Below are 19,865 nucleotides of genomic sequence, written 5' to 3' on the forward strand. Positions count from 1 at the left end.
GAAACACCTCCTTTAGCACATGGATTCTCTAATGGGGAGAAAGATCTATGCCTGGAGAGGAGCTTTCCAGGTAGAAAGCATACATTGGAGCAGGCACAGAATGGGGACAGCAAGCCAAAGCACAATCTGGGTCTTACCTTGGAGCAAGAATTCAAGAAGTCATCACTGAAACTAATGTAGGACTTGAGCAGGTTGGCCTTGACCCCCCGGGGGGGCTCAATGGTCATCTTGGAGCCATTCTGGAGAATGGACACAGGGAAGTGGTTGCTAGGCAGACTGGTGAGCCAGAGGCGAAAATCTGGATGCACCTGGAGGTCCAGAAGGCAGCAAGTGCTCAGAGGGTGCAGGCACAGCCCCTGCAGCTGCTCCTGCCCTGACCCTCTGGTGCTCTAAGAGCCTATGGATGGGTCTGAACTAGGGCTGGCCTCCTCCCAGGCTCCAGCCTCCTGCCTGCTATAAAACATCTCACCTTGCTGGGGTCGATGGCCTCAATGAGTCTCTCCAGTGAAGGCATCCAGCTGGGGGCCAGGTGGCAGTTCTGGAAGAAGACCCAGTTGCCCTGCTCCATGGCACTGTGCAACATGGCTTCAGCACGGGGGCCCTGCAGAGGCACAAAGGGAGAGCTCACAGACCCTTCCCATGGCATGCTGTGCTCTGCTGAGCAGGACAGGGAGGCAGCTCCCTGGAGCTGGCTGTCCAGAGCTATGGCCTGGCTCTGCCCCCATGGCTCAACTGGATCTTTGCTCTTTGATGGCACAGCAACATTTTTTACAGCTTTTACAAGCCTGTGAGGGAGGGTGGAGGGAATAGAAGGTCTGCAGATGGATTTGGGAAGTTAGAAGGCACTGTAGTAGGAGCTGCTGCAGCTCCCACCTCAAGGGGGTAGAAGCAGAAGGTTGGTGAGTAAGGGCCCTGGGGCATGAGGGTATTTTCACAGTGCTGCAAGTGTTTGACCTACTTGGAGCTTGGTGAGGTTGATACGAGTGCCAGGACACTGCTGTTCCAGGAATGCACTGACAGCCTACCTGTCCTTGGCCCAGAGAAATGGCAGAGAGCTTTTGTGAGAACTTCATTTCTTCAGCAAACTTGTAGAGGTCAGCAGCAGGGTCAGTGCCTGGGGACAGCACGAACACCAGGGGGGTGGTGGCAGTGGAGTCCTTAAACACGACTGAGAGGTCAGTGGTCTGCAATTGAGAGTTGGTTAGAGTGGGGAGGCTGTAGTGGAACACACCTCAGCACCTCCTCAACCTTCCTGGCCTCCAGCTCTCCTCCAAGACTCCAGTGTCCTCTTAGGTGCCAAGGCCAGGAACATGATCAGTGAGAACCACATACAGCTCTCCTCTGGCTGCATTATGGTCAGGCCATGAAACACTTTCCCATTTGTCATTCAAACTCTTCCCTTCTACACCTGCAGCATCTGCCCTCTCCTAGTGTGGTTTAACTGGTGGGCATCAGAAAGGCTATCCCTCATCTGAGACATAGGTACGGAAAAACCAGCTGTGGGAGGAGCACCGTGGCTGTAGAGGGCCACCTCTCTGCAATTGGTGGCCCATTTGTCACAAGCCTGAGGCCTCCTGCTCCCTTCCTGTCCCCAGCAGCACCTGCTCCTGGCTGGTTACCTGTGGTTCGATGAAGCGCTGGTCCAGGTTCCGCACCACGAAGTCCTGCATGGCGTTGGTGACCTTGTCTCCACGCAGACATCGCAGCACCAGCAGCTTCTGGAAGGCATCAAGCTCCTCTTCCCACTTCCCAGGCAAAGGCTCTCTGCAAAGCAATTAGGTGCATTTCGGGGGGATGTGCCAGATCTCACACTCCACAAGAAGTACCCAAGTTGCCTGCAGCAGCCATTGGGGCTTCATAAGGGACAAGGACCTTCCAGTCCCTTGGCTGAGGTTGTTGTCTGTAGCTCTGAAACCATCAGCAGGCAAGCCAGAACTGCTTCCACTGGGAAGCAGCAAATACTGCTGGGATAAGGCACTGGGATAAGGCTCTGCCTTGTGCAATGGCCACCTGGGAGGAGGCAAGGCAATGCCTCATCCTTTCCCTTGCATGGCCCTGCACTGGGAGCAGAGCTGGCACTGTGGCTGTATCAGCTCCTCTTGCTCTCCCAAGGATGTCACGTGCAGTAGACCTAAGCTGACAAAGCAGGGGACACTTGCCTGTGAGGGCTCTGGCTGTCAAAAATGGTCCTGAACCCTTCAAGGCTGCCTGCAAAATCATTGTCAAAGCCAGAGAAATTCTTCAAGCTGCTCAAGGCCAGGATGTCTCCCCATGCTCTCTCATTCAGCCAGGATGGAGCTGGGTTTTCCTTCATCTCCTTTATGGCCCCTCCTGACAGCAGGTACCGCCACTCATCCTGGGAACAGGATAGGATTTGGTAATGGATAACAGCCTACCCGCCTGAGCCCATGGCACAGGGTGCCATATCCAATTAAAATTCTGTTGTATCCTTCTGGCTTCTCCCCTGCCAGGTGTGTGTGTCAAGGGGTAGCTGAGCTGGAGGGTCTGGTGAGATCAATACAGTGACTGCTCAGCTGCCACTCTCTGCTAACCCCTGCCTGCTCCCTCTGAACTCATTAACCTTTGCAGCAGCCAGGCAGCAAACTGGCAAAAGCTGCAGGGGATTCAGGCAGCTCTGCATGTAGACACAGAGAACAGTTGGAAAGCTGAATAAAGACAGAGGCCCTGTCTTTGTCCAGCAGGCTGCCAAGCCTGTCACTAACCCCAGGGAACAAGGCTCCTTTCCCACCTAGCACACAGTTCTAGGGGCTGAGCAGGCTGTGCCTGAGCTGCCCTGATGGGATCCCCTCAAGGACTGAGGTGATTTGCTCACCATATTGATCTTGCCCTCGTTCATCAGGATGCGGGCGCTGACCAGGAAGGCAAACATGAGCTTGTGCTTCTCGAAGAGGCTGCGGCACACGTTGGAGTACAGACTGAAGGTGATGTAGTTGTTGATGTTCTTCACCCGCTCTGTCAGCTCGTCTGGAAAAAAGGCAACAACCAGACAAGGATGGCAGGTGCCATGGGGGATGTGGAGGGTGCCATCCAGGTCACCTCTGGGTACCTGGTCACAGAGGCACACCCACACCCTGCCCAGGAAGGACAGATGCTGCTCTCACACACGGAGAGGAGAGGACAGGAGAGGAGAGGAGAGGAGAGGAGAGGAGAGGAGAGGAGAGGAGAGGAGAGGAGAGGAGAGGAGAGGAGAGGAGAGGACTGCTCTGGGCAGGCACCTGCTTTCTCAGAGTTACGGATCCCCAGGAGGAAGATGTTGAGGAACCACTCGAGGGAGTACTGGTACATGGGGTCCACGTTGGACAGGTCTGAGACACAGAAGTAGAGGATTTGCGAGCGGACAGCCACAGGCACATACTGCATGCGGGTGATGTTGATGTCCTTCTCTGTCTGCTCTGCCACTGCCACCTTGATCTGGAGGACAGAAGCGATGTCATGGTTAGTGAAGTGCTGGCAGGGGATGCACAGCTGCAGGGGGGACAGCACCTTTCATTTCTGACCTGGATCTCTCCTGCCTTCAGCTTGGAGGCCTCCAACACTTTGATGAGCTCCAAGTCATCTACAGGGTTTCCTTCAGAAGTGCTGAGCCTATACAGGATCTGATCTTCTATCACCTTTAGCTCCTGACGCATCTGGGCATTGCTAACAATTAGCTGGTTTCTGTCTTCTTCTAAGTCAGGCCGCTCTGCAGCCACCACTTCTCCCAACAGCTGGTCCTCCAAGCCACTACAACAAAAGCCATGGATGTGAGGGTGGTAGGTGAGGGGGCAACATGCCTGAGTGGCTGGGGACTGCAGAATGAGGCTGAGCAGCATGGGCAACTGATGGGGTAAAAGCAGGTACCTGGGTGAGAGAGTGAAGTTGATGAGGGTGAGCTTTGTGGAGACCTCAGGGCTGTAGTGAGGGTTGGGCAGCTTGGTGGTGATGTACATCTTGAAATCGTCATGGTAGGGGACCACTGTATCCCCCAGCTTCAGCACGGTGCTGCCTTGCTGTTTGAAGGTCTGTACCAGAGAAGGACAAACACAGGAAGGCTGGGATGGCTCCCTCTTGTGAGGGAAGGCATCCTGCTCTGCCCTGGGCTCTGCAGTCAGGAGAGTCAGAAGGCTCTCAGGACAGAGGAGCTCCAAGATTGCCTGTGGGACTAAAGGCCTGAATGTGAAGACAGCAGCTGTGTTTCATGGCCCTGCCTCCCAGGCAGAGGTGCCTGCTGGCAGAGCACCAGTGTGTGCAGGAGGCTGTCAGGGTGTTGGAGCCCTGGCCAAGGCATGGGACTCACCCATCCATGTGAGTTCTGCCTGCCCACGGAGACCTACAAACACACCCCACTCCATGGCACCCTGGCCAGCTGGCCCTTACAGCTCAGCCAGGCACCCCCTGCCCCCCTTGGCAAGGGGAGACACCAGACCTCTTTCAGCAGGACAGGCTCAAGGACTGGATCCAGCTCCTCGCCGACGTTCTCCAGCAGGAAGGGCTTCCCAAAGGTAATGGTGTTCTCCAGAGTGGAGAGGAAGTCCCGGTCACTCAGCTTGGCCACCTCCAGGCTGTTTTCTCTCTCCTGGAAGGCAGTAGGGGAGGGTAGGGTTTCTGTGGTGTCCTGCCACCTTCACATCCAGCTCTGGTGCACAGTACACCTCTCACTGGCCTGATTTAGCTCTCTGGGGCAGCAGAAATAACAGCTTGTCTTGCTCAGCTAGACTTTGGCTATTTTGGCAAGTTTATCCTACATCAGCAGGCACTAGAGACAGCTGAATGAGGCAGCAGAAAAGGGGGGCAATAGGGACCATCTCCTTCACAGAACCATATCCTTCTGGAGCCCCTCACTGCTAATTCAGGGCAGAGCCTACAAAGTGAGAGCAGGTGGGTGGGAAAAGCTCTCAGGGAGCAAAGCAGGAGCAGCTGCCTCAGCTTCCTGCCTGATCCTTCAGAAGGGTACAAGAGGTGCTAGTCAGTGTTTTCAGCACTTTGGCAGTAGGGAATGCACTGGGCAGCCAGGTAAAGCCACCCTAATCCTTCTGTGCTAGAAAACTGAAAATCATTATGGAAGATGCTGGTGTTGTTTTGTGAGGTGAAGCCTCCCAGAATGTTAGTGGACACTCATCAGAGTGGGGAATGGGATTTGCTTGCTGCCTTGCTTGCTTATATGAGGGCTCTTCCTGCCCTGTGCTGCATTCCCTGGGAAGGGAAATCCACCTGGGATGAATGTGGGTGTGGAGACTGTCTGGTGCCTGTTGGGCTGGGCTGGCACAGCATGAGGCATTGCAGCTCTAGAGCCCAAAGCCTGAGGTTGCTCTGCACAGCTCCTGGCAGAAAGCTGTTTTCCCTGTCCTGGCAGATCTGGCTTTCCTCCCCACACCTCTTACCAGATTCTTGATCCACTTGTTTGCTTGTCCTTGTGGGTCTATGTAGTGATTCCAGCGCAGGGAGAATCGGGTTATCACCCCGTTCTCCACAGACAGGGCATCGTTGGGTAAACCAGCAATCTGACAGGGTAGAAAAAGCTGTTGGCACACCTGGTAGTGCGCATGGGTGACCAGAGAGAAGCCGTTGCTGCCCTGGCCCCTGAGTGCTCCCAGAGGGTGGACAGGGCATGGTGGTGAAGGTACCTCTGCCAGCAGCCAAGCCCTGGGGTGGGGCTGTGCTGTGGGGTCAGGCTTGGGCAGGCTATGGCCAGAGCTTGGCTCTGGGCCTGGCATTGGTAAAGGACAAGCCTTACAGGGCAAGGTTGATGCTCTTTATGCTGTTGATGCTGTTTATACTGCTGCAGTAATTCCAGTTCTGCAGTGTGGCCATTATCCAGCTGCTTGGTGTGGGGGCCTGCCCCTTTGGTCCAGGGGATCCTGGTGAGTGCTGAGCTGACACTTTTGGACTTTACCTGAGACCCCTTCTACCTCAAGTATTGTTTGGTTTGGGGTTTTTTTTGAGACTTGCCTGCCAGGAGCGGATTTCCACAGGGTCTCCAAGGGTGCTGATGAGGCTTGCATCCTCACTGTGGGGAATGTCATTGTTGGCCAGCTCCTCCATCCACTCCTTGCACAGTGCTGCACGGTAGTCTCCCTGCCATGAGAAACACCATCTCAGCCCTCCTTTAAGTTGTACCCAGCCTATTGTGAGTATCTAAACCCTCCTGTTCCCATTCAAATGGGCCCCGTGCAGCCTCTTGCACAAGTGGACAGAGATCCTGGAGCGATCTTGCACCCCTGTGTCCTATTCCTTTCTCTCTGGCCAGGACAGCAGAGCTGCAAACTGTGTGCTGACCACTGCACACTTACTGTGAAAGGGCCCAGGTAGGCCACAAAGCCAGCTGCAAACAGCACGTCCCCAGAGCTGTTGGTGATTTTGTCATCCAGGCTCTCCACAGTGTCCTGCCAGCGCACCTTCTCATCAGCCAAGCTGTTGATGAGCTGTGGGATAAGATACACATGTGAGAGCTGCTCTGAGGTCTAACCTTGTGTCCTGGACCTGCTGCTCTCTGGGTAATGCTGCAGGTGACCAGAGGTTGGGGTGACCCCTGACATATTCTAAATTCTATTTGGTTTAAGCACTCAATCCTGGGATTACTGGGCAGCTTTCAGAGGTCCTGGAAGATCTATTGTTAGCTGAGGAAGCTGTGCACAGGAGGACAGCAGCTTTTTACATCAGTGCCTGGCTAGCTTAGCTTTCCAGTCCTGTTTGAGCAGCTGGGATCAGGCCAGGTAGCTTCAGCCTAGGATTGTCATGAGCTGCAGGCACAGGGATGTTTTCTCCACTGTGCTGCTTGATCTGGAATTCAGTTGCCTCATATAAGCAGGCAGAAGCTAGCTCTGTCCCTTACCACATCAGCACGGGCCAATCTCTCCACACACAGCTCACACTTCCTCTCCAACTCCTCCTTATTGGCTTTGCAGGCCTCGTACGTGGCTTGCAGGGTGGCAATGCCATCTTCAACCTCCTTCAGGCGTGCCTTGGCTTCGTCAAGGACCGCCTGGGTGGCACGCAGGTCCTCCTCTGCCTCCCGCAAGGCTTTCTGGGGACATGCACAAGGAAACAGTGGGAAGGTGGTCAGGCTCTTCCCCCAAAAGCCAGAGATCTTGAAGCAAGAGTTGGTTTTCCATAAAAGCTCTTGCTGATTAGTGCTAGCTACTGATATCTCAATATCTCAGTTAATCCAATCCCTGGATGATGAACGCATTGCAACCTGACCTGTAGAATGTAGTGATTGCCAGCAGCTCCTGCAGAAGGGAGCTGCCAGTACTGTGTTCCTGAACACCAAAGGCAGCTGGCTCACAGTTTCTTACCCGCTTGGGCTCCACGACCTTGGCCACAAAGTGGTACTTGTGCATGGCACGCACCCACTGGCAGATGGAGGTGCAGGCTTTGGACACCTTGGCAATGGCAGCTGGCTGGAACTCCTCATTGTCAATGTAGGGCTGGATGGCCTTGATCACACTGTCTGGAATGTTGTCCTGCAAGGAACGGTGGAAGAGAAGGAGACTCTCCTCAGTCAGATCTCTAGCATGCTCATCACTGATCTCCTAAGGGTTTCCCCCAGAGGCAGCAGCACCCCAGGACCTGACAGGATGATCAAGGCATCAAACTGGAGCAAGAGGAATCAAATGACTGCATGTTGAGGTCTGGGAGACACAACTGTGGGATTGAGTAAATCCTTTCCCAACTCACATGTGGGCTTCCAGGCCAAATACCCTTGGTGCTGCTGAAGAGTGTTGCCCCCAAGGAGCTCAGTTTGTTACTTCTGTGAGAAGATGTCTGTGAGGCAATACCTGATCCCAGTCACAGCTTCCTTCTGCCACTGCTTACCTTATCATAATCATACAGGCTGTTCAGGAACTGCACTGGGTCCTGGAGGAGGGCCCTGCCTGGCTCCCAGTAATCATCCACCTTGGTGCCTATCTTTTCTCCTGCCACCTTTTTGGGCTTTTTTCCATGCATAATGCAGACAGCTTCAATCACAATCTTCACACCAAGGGGAGGCCGCTGCAGGGCTCGTACCTGTAAAAACCAAATGGAAAACGGGGTTAACCTGATTCTCTGCGAAATGGGGGGCTCATCCCTCCCTCAGCTGGGCCAGAGGCACTGGCACCAGAGGCAGGACACTTCAGGGATGCAATACACAGGCAGGAAGGACAGAGGCATTTGAAAGGAAAGCTGGTTATCAGAAAGGGCATGGAACAAACCAAACAGGCTGAAAAAGCCTGCTCTGCTACTCTAATAGGTGTGTCGCTATGGGCTGAATATTTATTGGCAAAGGAGATAAATCTATATGGTCCTAGGGAGAAGGCTCTACGGAAATGGGACACAGGCAGGCTTTCTCCCTTGTTCTGTGGGCTCTCGTTATTCTTGTACCCCACCACAGCCATGAGCTGGTCTTCAGCACTTGTGGAGGGACTGCTTGAGTCTCCCCTCAATCAGGCACCTAGCAGTGCTGCTGCAGCAGCCTTGGGATGACTGTGGCTGTCAGGACCTCTGAGGATGACTTCTGCTTTTTCTCCTAGTGCTGACCATCCTTGCCATGTTCAGCTGGAGGTATTCTCAGGCCTTCCCACTGGACACTGTCAACAGAGCAGCAGACTTTATGGCAAAGCTGAGGCAGATCTACCCCCATGCAGATACCCTCTGTGAGAAGGACTTTGAGTGGCTCTTTGACTGCCCTGAGACAAAGCAGTTCCTCGAGTGGTTCTGCAGCACAGTGGGTGAGGAGAACGTGCTGAGCCCAGCTGAGGTGGAGGCCTATGAGGCCCGGCTGGCTGCAGGCAAACCCATCCTGGAAGGTGATGCCTTGGAGGAGGCCCTGCAGATGTTCTGCCAGGTCCTGCAGCTCCTGAGCTCCATAGTGGATGAGGGGCCCTCTCAAGAGGCCCTGCAGTAGGAGCTTCAGGAGCTGAAGCACTACCATGACCTCCAGCTCTGGAGGTACAGGAAGCTGTTGGCTTGGACAAACAAGCTGCAGCAGGAGCAGAAGTATTTGGAGGAGGAGAAGAAAGTGGTGAAGCAGGAGTTGAAGGTGGCTCATATGGACTTGAAAGCAAAGATCTTCAAAACCAAAGCTGTCTTGAGCCAGGTCAGCAAGGCTGCAAAGCAGGCGTCACAGTGTCCCGAGAGCATGGGGATGGACCAGCTGCCAACACTGCTGTGCCAGATGGATCTTGCTCCTTACCTGGAGCAAGAACAACAGGCCACTGATGCATTTGAGAGCTTCATCCAGCAGGTCCTACCCACAGTGTGTTCAGTCTCCAGATGTTTGGGAAGCAAGTGCACAGGGAGAGAGCACCCTGAAGGAAGCTCTGGAGTCTGAGACACAAATGGACTCATACTGTGAAATACCAGAAGAAAGAAGAGGAGCTCCTTATCAAGAATGCCCAAAAACACTGTGTGGGGGAGAACCAGCAAGCTGTGGAAAATTGGTCCAAGGCTCAAAGTCAGAGCTCCTAGTGGAGGGAGGGAATGAGAGAGACATGTTGAGCATGGAGAGTGAGGAGAGAGATGGCAGCCAGGATGTCACAGAGATAAGTGACACCAAGAAAACATGAACGTCAAAAACTCTTGGGACTGATGAAGATGAGCTGCTGGAGGACCAAGACAGCTTCTGGAAGGAACTGAGCCAAATAGAAATAGCTCAAGATGAGCTGCTGGAGGACCAAGACAGCTTCTGGAAGGAACTGAGCCAAATAGAGACAGCTCATACCTGTGCCCGGAGGGAGGTTATAGTCACAGCAGCAAAAGTGGAAGGTGCCCGTGCTGAGCTGGAGTGGGCCCAGAGGACTCTGGAAGCTCTGGAGGATAACCAGGTAGGCCAGTGCCCCCGTTCCTCCCCCATCCCCTGCGGCAGGGTCTGCCTGACCAGTGGAGCCCAGCTGACAGGCTGGAGGGGTGGCAGGGGCAGGCAGCGCCGTGTCACCGGGCTGTGTGTTTGTGTCCCCTGCCCGGCAGGCCGTGCAGGCTGAGCTGCAGAGCCAGGCTGCCGCGCTGCCCCGGCAGCTCCGCGCCCTGCGCTCCGACATCGCGCACGCGCTGGCACAGCGGCTGCCCGCCCTGCTGCGGGCAGAGGCACGCCGCCTCCACCTGCCCATCCTGCACAGGCACCTCAGCCTGCGAGTGGCACGGCTCCAGGACACTGCCACGAGGCAGCAGGAGGCAGCTGCGTGGCTGTTGAGCCAGCAGAGCTGCCTGGAGCTGCTGGAGCTGCAGCTGAAACGGGAGAGAAAGGAGCTGGAGCACAAGGCTGCTTGGCTGGAGAAGACCAAAACTGTCATGAGGGAATCCCAGACCAGGCTGCTGAAGGAGCAGATCTACTTCAGGGGTGCCGAGCCCTCCCAGAAGGCTCATCCACACAAATGGATAGACCCCTAAGACCTCACTGCTGTACGGTAAGGGCCTGGGAGGTCTGAGCTTGAAGAACAAACTGAGTGTGGGGACAGTGGCACAGGAATGGCCGAGACAGGCAGCAGACCCAAGCTACCAGACAGACTAGCAGTGCTCTTCTGCCAGTGCAGAGCCACTGTGACTCCATGGTGGTGTGAAATTCCCCAGATCTGCTTCTTTCTGGCTGGCTTGGACTGATGAAGCAAAGTATGGGCTTGGAGAATGGGATGAGTACAGAGAACAGAAGTTTTTTCTAGATTATTAAGGTAGAGAGTGTAGAGGCAAGTTCTCAGCCATGGAGAAGGGGTACTGGGCCACAAGAAACCACAGGCTGCTTAGAGCAAAACCTTCCTCTGACTAGGTGTCCTGCATTGACTGGGTCTTCTCAGTCTTCCCCACACAGTTTTGGAGCAGCCGGCGCTGGTGTCTGCCAAAAAGAAATCACACACTGGCTCTTGAGCCAGCCTGCTCCTTTATGGAGCTCTTCCCAGAAATCCACAACATGGGATGCTCACCAGGAGAGGGTGTCTTCTCATTGTTGAAACACATCAGCTTGCATCCCAGCCTTACAGTGCACAGCAACCTCAGAGCCCTGTTCTTGCCCAGTAGTGGTGCTGCACTCACAGCTCTGGCTGGCTGTCCCCTCTCACAGGCTCTGGGACATGCTGATGGGGAAGGATCAGAAGAAGCAGCAGCTCTTCCGCAGCTATGCGGCCTTGGCAGCCAAATGCTCCCAGCTGGTTCAGGACAAGAGGGCACTGGAAGCCCAGCTGGAAGCTCCTCTGCCCCAGGTGTCTGCCCTGGAGTCCTCCATGGAAGTGCTCTACCACCAGCTGTACAGCAGCTCCAACCAGCTGCAGCTCTCCTCGCTGGTAAGGCAGCACTGCCCCTCCCCTGGGCCCTGCTGGGTGGCAGGGCCAACACTGGGGACCCCCTGCCATCCTCCCTGGGTGCAGGGGGGACACCTGGCTGCCTCTCAGCCACAGAGGGAGGGGAGCTGGGCGTGATCCTTGTCTTGTCCCAGAAACATCCAGTGAGGCAGCGCATGGCTATGGGGTAAAGGTGATTCTCACTGTGTCTCGCATGTGCTGTTCAGTTTTGAGATTGGGGTGCCTTAGCCAAGGTGTCCCAGTAAGCCACCTCTGCCCCTTAGACTGAGAGGGTGTGGAGGCCAGAGCTGGGTGGGTAGTTTGTTTCTGGGGGGCTGAGCTGTTCCACAGGTATTAGGAAAATCCCCTTATTTCTCCATATTCACATGAGTTTGGGCTCTGTCCCTCAGGAGATCTCTGAGCTGATGGAGCAGTTGATCATCATGGAGGATGACCTCTACCAAAAGCTGGCAGACCTCCTGAGCGACTTGGGGGTGAAGCGCAGGTCTCTGGAGAGCCCCATGCTGCAGGCAGAGCACAGCCTTTATGTGCATTTTTACTGCAATGGGGACAGGCTGAGGCAGGAGGTGGAGGAGGGGGAGAAGCAGGCATCAGCCTCCTCCAAGGGACCCCCGAGGGAGCTGCCCTGTGGAAAGGAGTACGTCCAAGGGATCCTTGCTCCCTGCCACAGTAGTGGTGTCCTCTTTTGGCTGGGCTGGGTCCTTAATTCTGGACTGGGAGAGAACTCTTGTGGTCTCTGCTCTGGTGTCATGACCTGGCAGCTGGATTTAAAAGAAACTAGGAGCTTAATCCTTAAATACAGAGTTTCTGGGGGCTGGTTTAGATGACCTGTAAGAAAGTGATGCATCTTATGGCATTGGAAGCTTTGGATAGACAAGACACTTCTTGTGCCAGCTCTACAAGAGGATGGGTGCTGGGGGCAAGTGGACCAACATTGTCTGTGTCTTTCCCTACTTTCTGAGGAAAGGGGTTTTGTGTGTTTTTGGGAGAATAAAAAGGTCTGTTACTCTCAACTGCAGAGCAATAAGCCTGTACCTGTGTGGTGAAATCTGTACTTATTGAGTGTGCTGTCTTGGCTGTGATGCTTGCAGGTTCAGAATCACCCTTCCTTCTCTCACTAGCCTATTTCAAGCCAGTATTCCCTGAATTCAGCCTGCTCCCTCTTCTTTGCCTGTGGTGGATCCCTTTTCAAAGAACCTGCAGGTTCAGGGTGCTGCCAGCTCTCTGTCCCTGTGTTGCACAGCCAGTACTTGGGGTTGCTTGGTGGCACCTACCCTTGTGGACAGGCATGTGGGGTGAGCTCTCCTCCACAGCCTCTCCAGGACATGCTAGAAACACACAGGGGCCACTCGCTGCCTTTCTGCCCTTCTCTGCATCTGAAGGAGTGAAGGTGAGGAGCTGCATGGGCAGCTGCCCAGGGTGAGCCCAGGGGGATGGATGGATGGAGGAAAAGGCTGGGGATGTTGCAAGCCTATTGAAAGGGAATTACTGCAAAGGAGATGCTGTCATTGACCAGACCCAGCTCTGCCACCCTCTCCCTTGACACAGTTACCTCTGTAACATCATTTCTGTTGAGGTTCTTCAGGCTGGCAAGAGCAGCATCCAGGGCTGGGAGGGCTTCAGCCAAGTCCTTCTGAGCATCATCTGCAATGGCTTGGGCTTTCTGAGCTTTCTCATTGGCCTTTGCCTCCTCAGCCTGCACAGCAATTCTTGTCTTTTCAGCCACAGCTGTGTCCACCTGCAACAGAGACAGCCTCAGGAGCATGCTGGAGGCAGAGCTTGGCTTGGCACTGCTAGGAAAGGATCACAGCTGTCCTGGCAGCTTGTGTGTCTTCTTCCAGCAGACCTCAGGGACCTAACTGCTGCAGGGGATGCCCTTCCTGCATCATACTGGGAGAAGGTTTTTGTCAGCTTGTATAAACCATCCACGAGCTCCAGCTCTGGCTGTGCCTGAAGTGATGTTAGTCTTGCAGGAATTAGCTGCTCTGCCCATTTTCCTATTGGCACAAGTAGAGGATGCATAGGGTTGCAAATTTGTAGGGAGATGGAGGAATAGGAAGAGATGCTTAGGGATTTGTTTCTAAAACTACCACTTCTGCATACCCCAAGGGTTAAAACTCTACCAAGAGGCATAAAGGAATTGTGGAATACAGCCAAATCCTTATCTGCTGTGTGGAAGAAGGGAATTGAGGTGATTGCAGAGTCTTTCCACTCTGCATGCAGAGCTGTGTTATGTTAGTGTCCCTGTTTCCTGTCCCAGTGTGGCCACCCCACAGCAGGAGACAGGCAGGAGGAACACAAGGAGAGAAGGCAGTGACAACAACACAGAACAGTTCCCTCTTCTGAAGTGGCATGAGTGGCTGTGTGATGGTCCTTGAGGTCTGAGGGACACGCTGCAGCTGGATCAGCTCCCTGGGGATGGGATGTGGAGGAATGATCCTGTTCAACAATGAGTCTTGCTTAGAGCTGCTCAGGCCCCCTCAGGATTGTGTTAGTGTTGCTAGACTGTGCTTGCAAGGGTCTAGGCTGACTGACCCTGGGTGGTGCTTTCAGACAGGAGCACAGGAGCCATTGCTTCTGCAACAACTGGTGCTCACCAGCAGCAGAGCAGGACTCCAGCAGGAGGCAGTTTGTGCTGGCACTGCAGCTCTGCACAAATATCTGCCGTGCCAGTCTGAGGCGTTTTTACCTCTGGACAAGCAGGATTTTGCACAATCCCTGTCAGGCCCCTCCAGCCTGTGTCCAGTCTGAGCAGAGTCAGCGCAGGCTGCCTGCAGCAGTACCTTTATCTGTTCGATGGTTGCCTCGGTGTCCTTGGCTGCCTGAGCCAGGAGAGGGCGGGAGGACTCCAGCTCCTCCTGCATCTTGGCTACATCCTCTGCTGTTCGCAGGAGCTGTGGGAGCAAAGCAGAGCTCAGAGCAGGGGCAGCAGCCATGGAAAGCCCTAGGAAAGGGCTGTGCTGCTCTGGAGGGTGCTCCCTGCCATATGTTGGGCTGTGCAAAGCACAGGTCTTGCCCTGGCTCCTGCTTAAGCAACAATCTGACACTGGTGTGCTTACAACCAGCAGTGCCTGATGCTGCCTGCACATGTTAGGCATTACTTCATAAAGCTTGTGGCAATGAAGCAGCAGAACAATGTTTCTGTTAGAGGGCTTTCAATTACAAGGTTAATAAGGAACATACTGAGAGCTGAGCTACACAGAGGTCTGTGGTCCCCAAAGACTGGGGATCACTATTGTTTAGAGCTGTTACAGACTCAGACCTTCAGAAAGCCTGGCCCTGGCAGAAGGCATAGTTCCCCCTTGCTTTAGCCTGAGTTTTTTCCTGTTACACAGGACATATGTGGGACATCTTACTGCATCTCTGCAGTGGTAAATACACTGCTCAGAGGGTGTAAGGGGTGGCCCCAAAACCTTCCTGGGTATGAAGGACAAACCTTGTCTAGGCCACTTTGCATCCTGTTCTTGGCTGTCTTCAGTTCCTGTTGCTTCTTTCCAATGAGGGAACTGAAGATGCTGAGGAACTCCAGGTAGCTTTTGGGAGTGATATAATTGTGTCTGCCCAATTCTGCTAAGAACAACTGGCACTTCTTTGCCACACTCTGGTGGATTGCTACACATACTTGAATCTACAAGGAGAAAGGAAAGAAACAAGGAAAGGAAAGGAAAGGAAACAAAGGAAAGAAACATTCAGTACTGAACATATGAAAGGCAAATCTATGTGATGCCCAGAGAGCACAAAAGGGGCTTATGAAGAACCAAACCATACAGTCAGAGCAGAGCTCATGTGTGTGGTGGGGCTTTAGTGCCACAGAGGGCTGACAAATGGCCAAACCTGTTTCAAAACATACAAAAGCTATGCAGCTCTGCATTTGAATGATCCTGCCATGGAACATTTCTGCTGCAGGGTAGGACTATTCTGAAGGTGAGCCCTGCACCCATTGCCTTGGTGCATGCAGAGACACAGCACACTGAACTCGTGGGAGCAGAGTATTCTCACATGTGGCACGTACCATCCCGGTGGTATCCTCATTGCCGCTGCCAAGCAGTGGGAGCTCGTTCAGGAAGGAGGAGGCCACGCTCTGCAGGGCTTCAGCAGGCCACTCATTGAACCAGTCAATGGTGCAGCAGTTCACCAGGGAGGGGAACTGCCTCAAGCGTGCACGGAACACTTCTCCGATGGGGCTGAGGGCAAGGCGTGCAGAGAAGATGTGTTACAGCTAGCTCTGCATACAGGACAAAAGATCTTTCCTTCCACAGAACCACCCTGATACTTTGTGGAGCAAGAGGGACAGGAATACACCCAGGGAAGGAGGGAAAAGGGGAATGACAGTTCAGGCAGTGAGCTGTGTGCCCAAAGGTGCATGTCTGAGCTCATTCCTTGGCTCGGGATATTCTGGAAGTATTACAATCGTAATAGGGTGATGTTTTATGGGTGCCTCTCTAAGGACAAACCTAAGGGATAAAAAAATAAATGTGTTCTGAAGTTTATTTCAAGCAGGTGTGTGCAAAGATCACATCACCAAACCATAACCATGGCCCTGATTTTTCTACTTGTTCTTGCACTGAGAATGCCCTGTACCTTCTGGTATCCCTCTGGCAGGGGAGCAAGCTGATTATGGACTATGCATTGGATTAATGAGTAAACATGGGGCAACTGAGCCCCAAATTCAATGGTGCAGAGAGGAGGAGACACCTTGTGTTTCACCTGAATCAAACATAATCATACTCTTGAAAAATTCAAATTTCATCTTGGACCAGCAAAGTGTAAAAAAAATAAAATAAATTCTAGTCCTAGGGGAAGGTGTTATGCAAACCATATTCCTATTCTTCCTCCTTCTCCAAAGGCTGGGGCTTGGAAATAAAGATCCCATTACACAGTGATAAAAGGCAAAGGATAAAGAGGGAATAATTAGCATTCAAAGCATGGAGGTTAGGCTGAAGTGTACCTCATGCACAGGACCAGGTGGATATTGCTGCGGACCCGTGCTACGTATGCAGCCATCAAATTGGCTTTGGTGGGCTGCTGGCCCAGGTCTCGAACAATGGGCTTCATAGCTGTCATGATCTGGTCTTCTTCCTCAGGACTATAAATATTGGGAATGTCACCAGAGTTGAGCAAGTTGTTGATGTCTTCCAGGAAGGATTCATTTTTAATCTAAGTAGATGGTAAAAGAAAAAAAAAAGGCAGTTTCTTAAGTCAGAAGACACTCATGTCTCACATGCCATGAAGATAATTTTTGCATAAATACAGCTCTCAGCCTCAGTTATAAGAAACAATTTTTGTGATGACTTGGCTTCAGAAAGGCACACTGATTCTTGTCCAGCACTTCCAATTAAACAGCCATATTTCAGCCATATCAGGGGTGGGAGGCTGTGTTTGAGAAAAACCATCATTCTGCCCATTCCCTGTCTCCTTACAGACAAACTGAGCTCAGGCTCTTTTTCCCTGCCTCTGCAGCCAGACCCCAGACACCTTGCTTGCTCCAGGTCTTCATTCCTCCAGCACAGAGCACTTAATTATTAGAATAAAGCTTATCAATGTGGGAGACAGAGTAATTGTAGGGATGTGTCACAGGCTGTGGGACGATCTCCCTCCAGTGCTACATTCACCTCTCCACCTTTGCTACATCAGAAATACACAGCATCCATTTCCTTGACTAAATGCATCCTCCTGGGCCCCTTTGCTCCCACATATGCTTCTCACTGCAGGGAAAAGGCTGCAAGAACAAGTAGCATTTGACTGATGCTCATCTCACTGCTTAGGGCTCTGCCACAAGGGAATGGTTCCTATGATAATGAAGGCAGTAAAAAAGCCTATGGGGAACATAACTGTGATTCCAGAAGTGGAAATTGGCCTACTCATTAGCAAGTTACAGTTTACAGCCAGCATTATCCTGTGGAACCAGCAGGCGTAAGGTTCTAAATCTACTCTCTTTTTGAAAAGGGAAAGAATCATTTAACTTAGGACTTCTAACATCAGTGGCCAGTCGTGCTTAGTTTCAGACAGCTGAAATCTATGTGCCTACTAAACCATTGGATGGAGCTGAAGGAAGCTTCCTTGAGCAAGAGAAGACTCCACCCACTCACACACAGCTCTACAGACCCTCTAGCAATAAATGCACCACCTCTAGTTTCCCTGGGGCTATTTTATAAGCTGATGAATATGGGCTACTGAAGAAATACAAGTTGTGTCCATTTTTTTCAAGTTCCTTAATACCACGTAGGGGAATTTATTGAGCTTAGAGATGTGTGTTCTGATTCCTTTTGAGATGGAATCCACCATGCTAATAGTCTGTACCTGTGTGTCTACAAAGAGGAAGGTCTTGGGTAGACTTTCAAGGCCTGCCTTCATCAAAATCTTCCTCACATCATCTCGCCATTCGGTCATGCCATAATTTTTAGACAGTTCAATTTGGAAACATTCATTTTCTGCCCTAATGGAAAGAGAAGCCTGTGGAGTTACATCAAATTAAAACATTCTCTTCTGTCAATTCCCAGTATGTCTTGTGGACTCAGGGTGAAAGGACTCAAGCAAGTTGTTCTCCTACAGTGAGTCCTGAGCACACGCTTGTCCTTGTGCACCAAGGACAGCCACCAACCCAGGAGCATGTTTTACACAAGGCAGAGATACCTGAGCTAGCCAAAAACCCAGTGCAGACATGCACGTTAACTGAGTCCTAGCTCTTGACTCATTTGAGGAGTCAGCAGCCAGAAAAACATGTAACTGGCATGGGAAGGGCAGAAAAAGAGATTCTCTGAAGGCAACCCCAATGGAGCTGCTCCCCATTCCATGCATAGGTGGGAGTGCATTACTTACATGTGAGATGCCAGTCTGGTGAGAGACTGTCTCCCACTCCCCCCAACCCCCAGGAGCAGGGCATTCCCCGGAGCCTGCCGCAGGATACGGCTGATGCGGCAGACGTGCTGAATGGCATCCATGAACAGCACCAGCTTCAGCTCTGGGTTGTGGCTCTGATTGTACTCCTCCAGGTAGTCCTCAATGACCACCTTCAGCTGTGGGCAGAAACACTCAGTTGTGGCTATCAGATAAAAGCAATTGTGTGTGTTTGGGGGGGTTACTGTCTGCTGGCACAGCCAGGAGTAGGGGAGGGCAGAGCCTGGGGCTTAACAGAGTCTGGGAGCAGCTCTTCTCTGGGCTCCTAAGGAACTGCCATTGGATGTGCTGAATTTAGTTAGTAGTGGTGGCAGCAGCTGCTCAATGGTGACCTTAAACTAACTCAGGCAAGTGACTACAGTGTGCTGTTCCCAACTGTGCTGTTTGCCTCGAGAAACAGCAGGGTGTAGTTCAAAATAAAAGAGCTTATGGCTGCCTGATCCATACTGCTCCAGGGCCTCCCTCTGGGTTAGTTTCCTTGCTCTATAGCTGACCACTGCCTCCTGCTGAATTCTGTGGTTAGGATTCTGGCTGGAAAGTACAGGTGCTGGGGAAGAAAACAACACAGGCTGTAGATGAGTAGAGGAGCACAATCCTCTCCCAGTCCAGCCATCACATGGAATAGCTGCAGGAGCAGTTTCTCTTGCCCTTCCCAGGGTCCCCTCAACAGCACCCTCAGGCCAGAGAAGGAGATGAAGCATGAAGACATCTGGGATTGGATCCTACCCCCTCAGCAATCTCCCTGTGAAGCTGGGAAAGTAACACCAGCTGGAATTTATACAGTGCTGAGATCCCTGCCTAGATGCCAAAGTCCCGTGTGCATCAGTGGGGACTGTGCAGCTGCCTCTATGTCTGGCTGTCCCAGCTGTGCTCACCTCAGTGGGGGCCAGACCTACCTACTTTGCAAAAGGGGTTGGAAAGCTCAGTTAATTACCAGCCCTTGTCACACAGCTATCACAAGAGGAGAGACAACAGAATAATCATCTGTTTCTGATAATGAGTGCAAAACGCACCACTCATTGCCTTTGCTTAATTACCACTATCCAAGTACTCCCAGTATCTTCTCCAACAGGGAATCTGGCAGTAACATTAATTACTTGTAAAGGTCAATTGTGAAGTCTTTAATGGTGAAAGTAGTATTGTTTGGGGGTAATGTGCCATTTCTTTCCAGCAAATTTCACTTTTCAGTCCCAAGTGTGACTCATTTGGGAAATTTGGCATAGCAGGCTGCCTCCAGGATTGCAATGCAGAGACAGCTTGTTCCACCTCAACTGCCCATCATAACTAATACAGCCACTATTCATATATGTGGTAGGATTCCACAGGAGACCCCTAGGATGGTTTGTAGTTTCAGATACCTCTAATTAAAGCACCACTATTGTTACTATTACTGTTTTCCTTTGTTTGTAGAAGACTGGGAAGATGTGAATGTAGTTCCCAACGTGATTCCCAGGGTCCTTACCTTATCCTGGCTCTCGATTGCTTGGTACAGTTTGACATTGGAACCTGGCTCCATGAAGTCTCCAAACAGAACTGGCTGGGTGGGAATGACCTCCTCAAAAGTGGTGCCAAACTCCACCATCTTCTCTGTCATTAGGTTGTCAAACCAGCTCCGGTCCTCGTCGCTGACCAAGCGGTCACGGAAGACCCGGCAGCTCTCGTGGTACCACAGTCTCAGCAGGTGCTCTTTGTTCTGGTAGG

General features: G+C 52.4%; 1 protein-coding gene across 1 annotated transcript in view; it reads right to left on the minus strand.

Annotated features, from left to right (window-relative positions):
• Positions 1 to 19,865, minus strand: part of DNAH1 (dynein axonemal heavy chain 1) — a 68,367-nt gene that overhangs the window by 3,386 nt on the left and 45,116 nt on the right. The window contains exons 47-70 of the mRNA XM_059479982.1: positions 19,627 to 19,857; positions 18,087 to 18,283; positions 17,568 to 17,703; positions 16,216 to 16,424; positions 15,280 to 15,451; positions 14,704 to 14,895; positions 14,051 to 14,161; positions 12,820 to 13,005; positions 7,816 to 8,007; positions 7,296 to 7,463; positions 6,833 to 7,024; positions 6,291 to 6,422; positions 5,950 to 6,075; positions 5,382 to 5,501; positions 4,427 to 4,576; positions 3,862 to 4,022; positions 3,519 to 3,744; positions 3,237 to 3,432; positions 2,834 to 2,985; positions 2,156 to 2,356; positions 1,620 to 1,760; positions 1,026 to 1,184; positions 470 to 601; positions 138 to 308 (exon numbers count right to left, since the gene is read on the minus strand). Of these exons, the coding sequence (XP_059335965.1) occupies positions 138 to 308; positions 470 to 601; positions 1,026 to 1,184; positions 1,620 to 1,760; positions 2,156 to 2,356; positions 2,834 to 2,985; positions 3,237 to 3,432; positions 3,519 to 3,744; positions 3,862 to 4,022; positions 4,427 to 4,576; positions 5,382 to 5,501; positions 5,950 to 6,075; positions 6,291 to 6,422; positions 6,833 to 7,024; positions 7,296 to 7,463; positions 7,816 to 8,007; positions 12,820 to 13,005; positions 14,051 to 14,161; positions 14,704 to 14,895; positions 15,280 to 15,451; positions 16,216 to 16,424; positions 17,568 to 17,703; positions 18,087 to 18,283; positions 19,627 to 19,857 (4,053 nt within the window). The remainder of the gene's footprint in view (positions 1 to 137; positions 309 to 469; positions 602 to 1,025; positions 1,185 to 1,619; positions 1,761 to 2,155; positions 2,357 to 2,833; positions 2,986 to 3,236; positions 3,433 to 3,518; positions 3,745 to 3,861; positions 4,023 to 4,426; positions 4,577 to 5,381; positions 5,502 to 5,949; positions 6,076 to 6,290; positions 6,423 to 6,832; positions 7,025 to 7,295; positions 7,464 to 7,815; positions 8,008 to 12,819; positions 13,006 to 14,050; positions 14,162 to 14,703; positions 14,896 to 15,279; positions 15,452 to 16,215; positions 16,425 to 17,567; positions 17,704 to 18,086; positions 18,284 to 19,626; positions 19,858 to 19,865) is intronic.

Source organism: Ammospiza nelsoni, chromosome 11, assembly GCF_027579445.1.
Source record: "Ammospiza nelsoni isolate bAmmNel1 chromosome 11, bAmmNel1.pri, whole genome shotgun sequence".
Classification (NCBI taxonomy): domain Eukaryota; kingdom Metazoa; phylum Chordata; class Aves; order Passeriformes; family Passerellidae; genus Ammospiza; species Ammospiza nelsoni.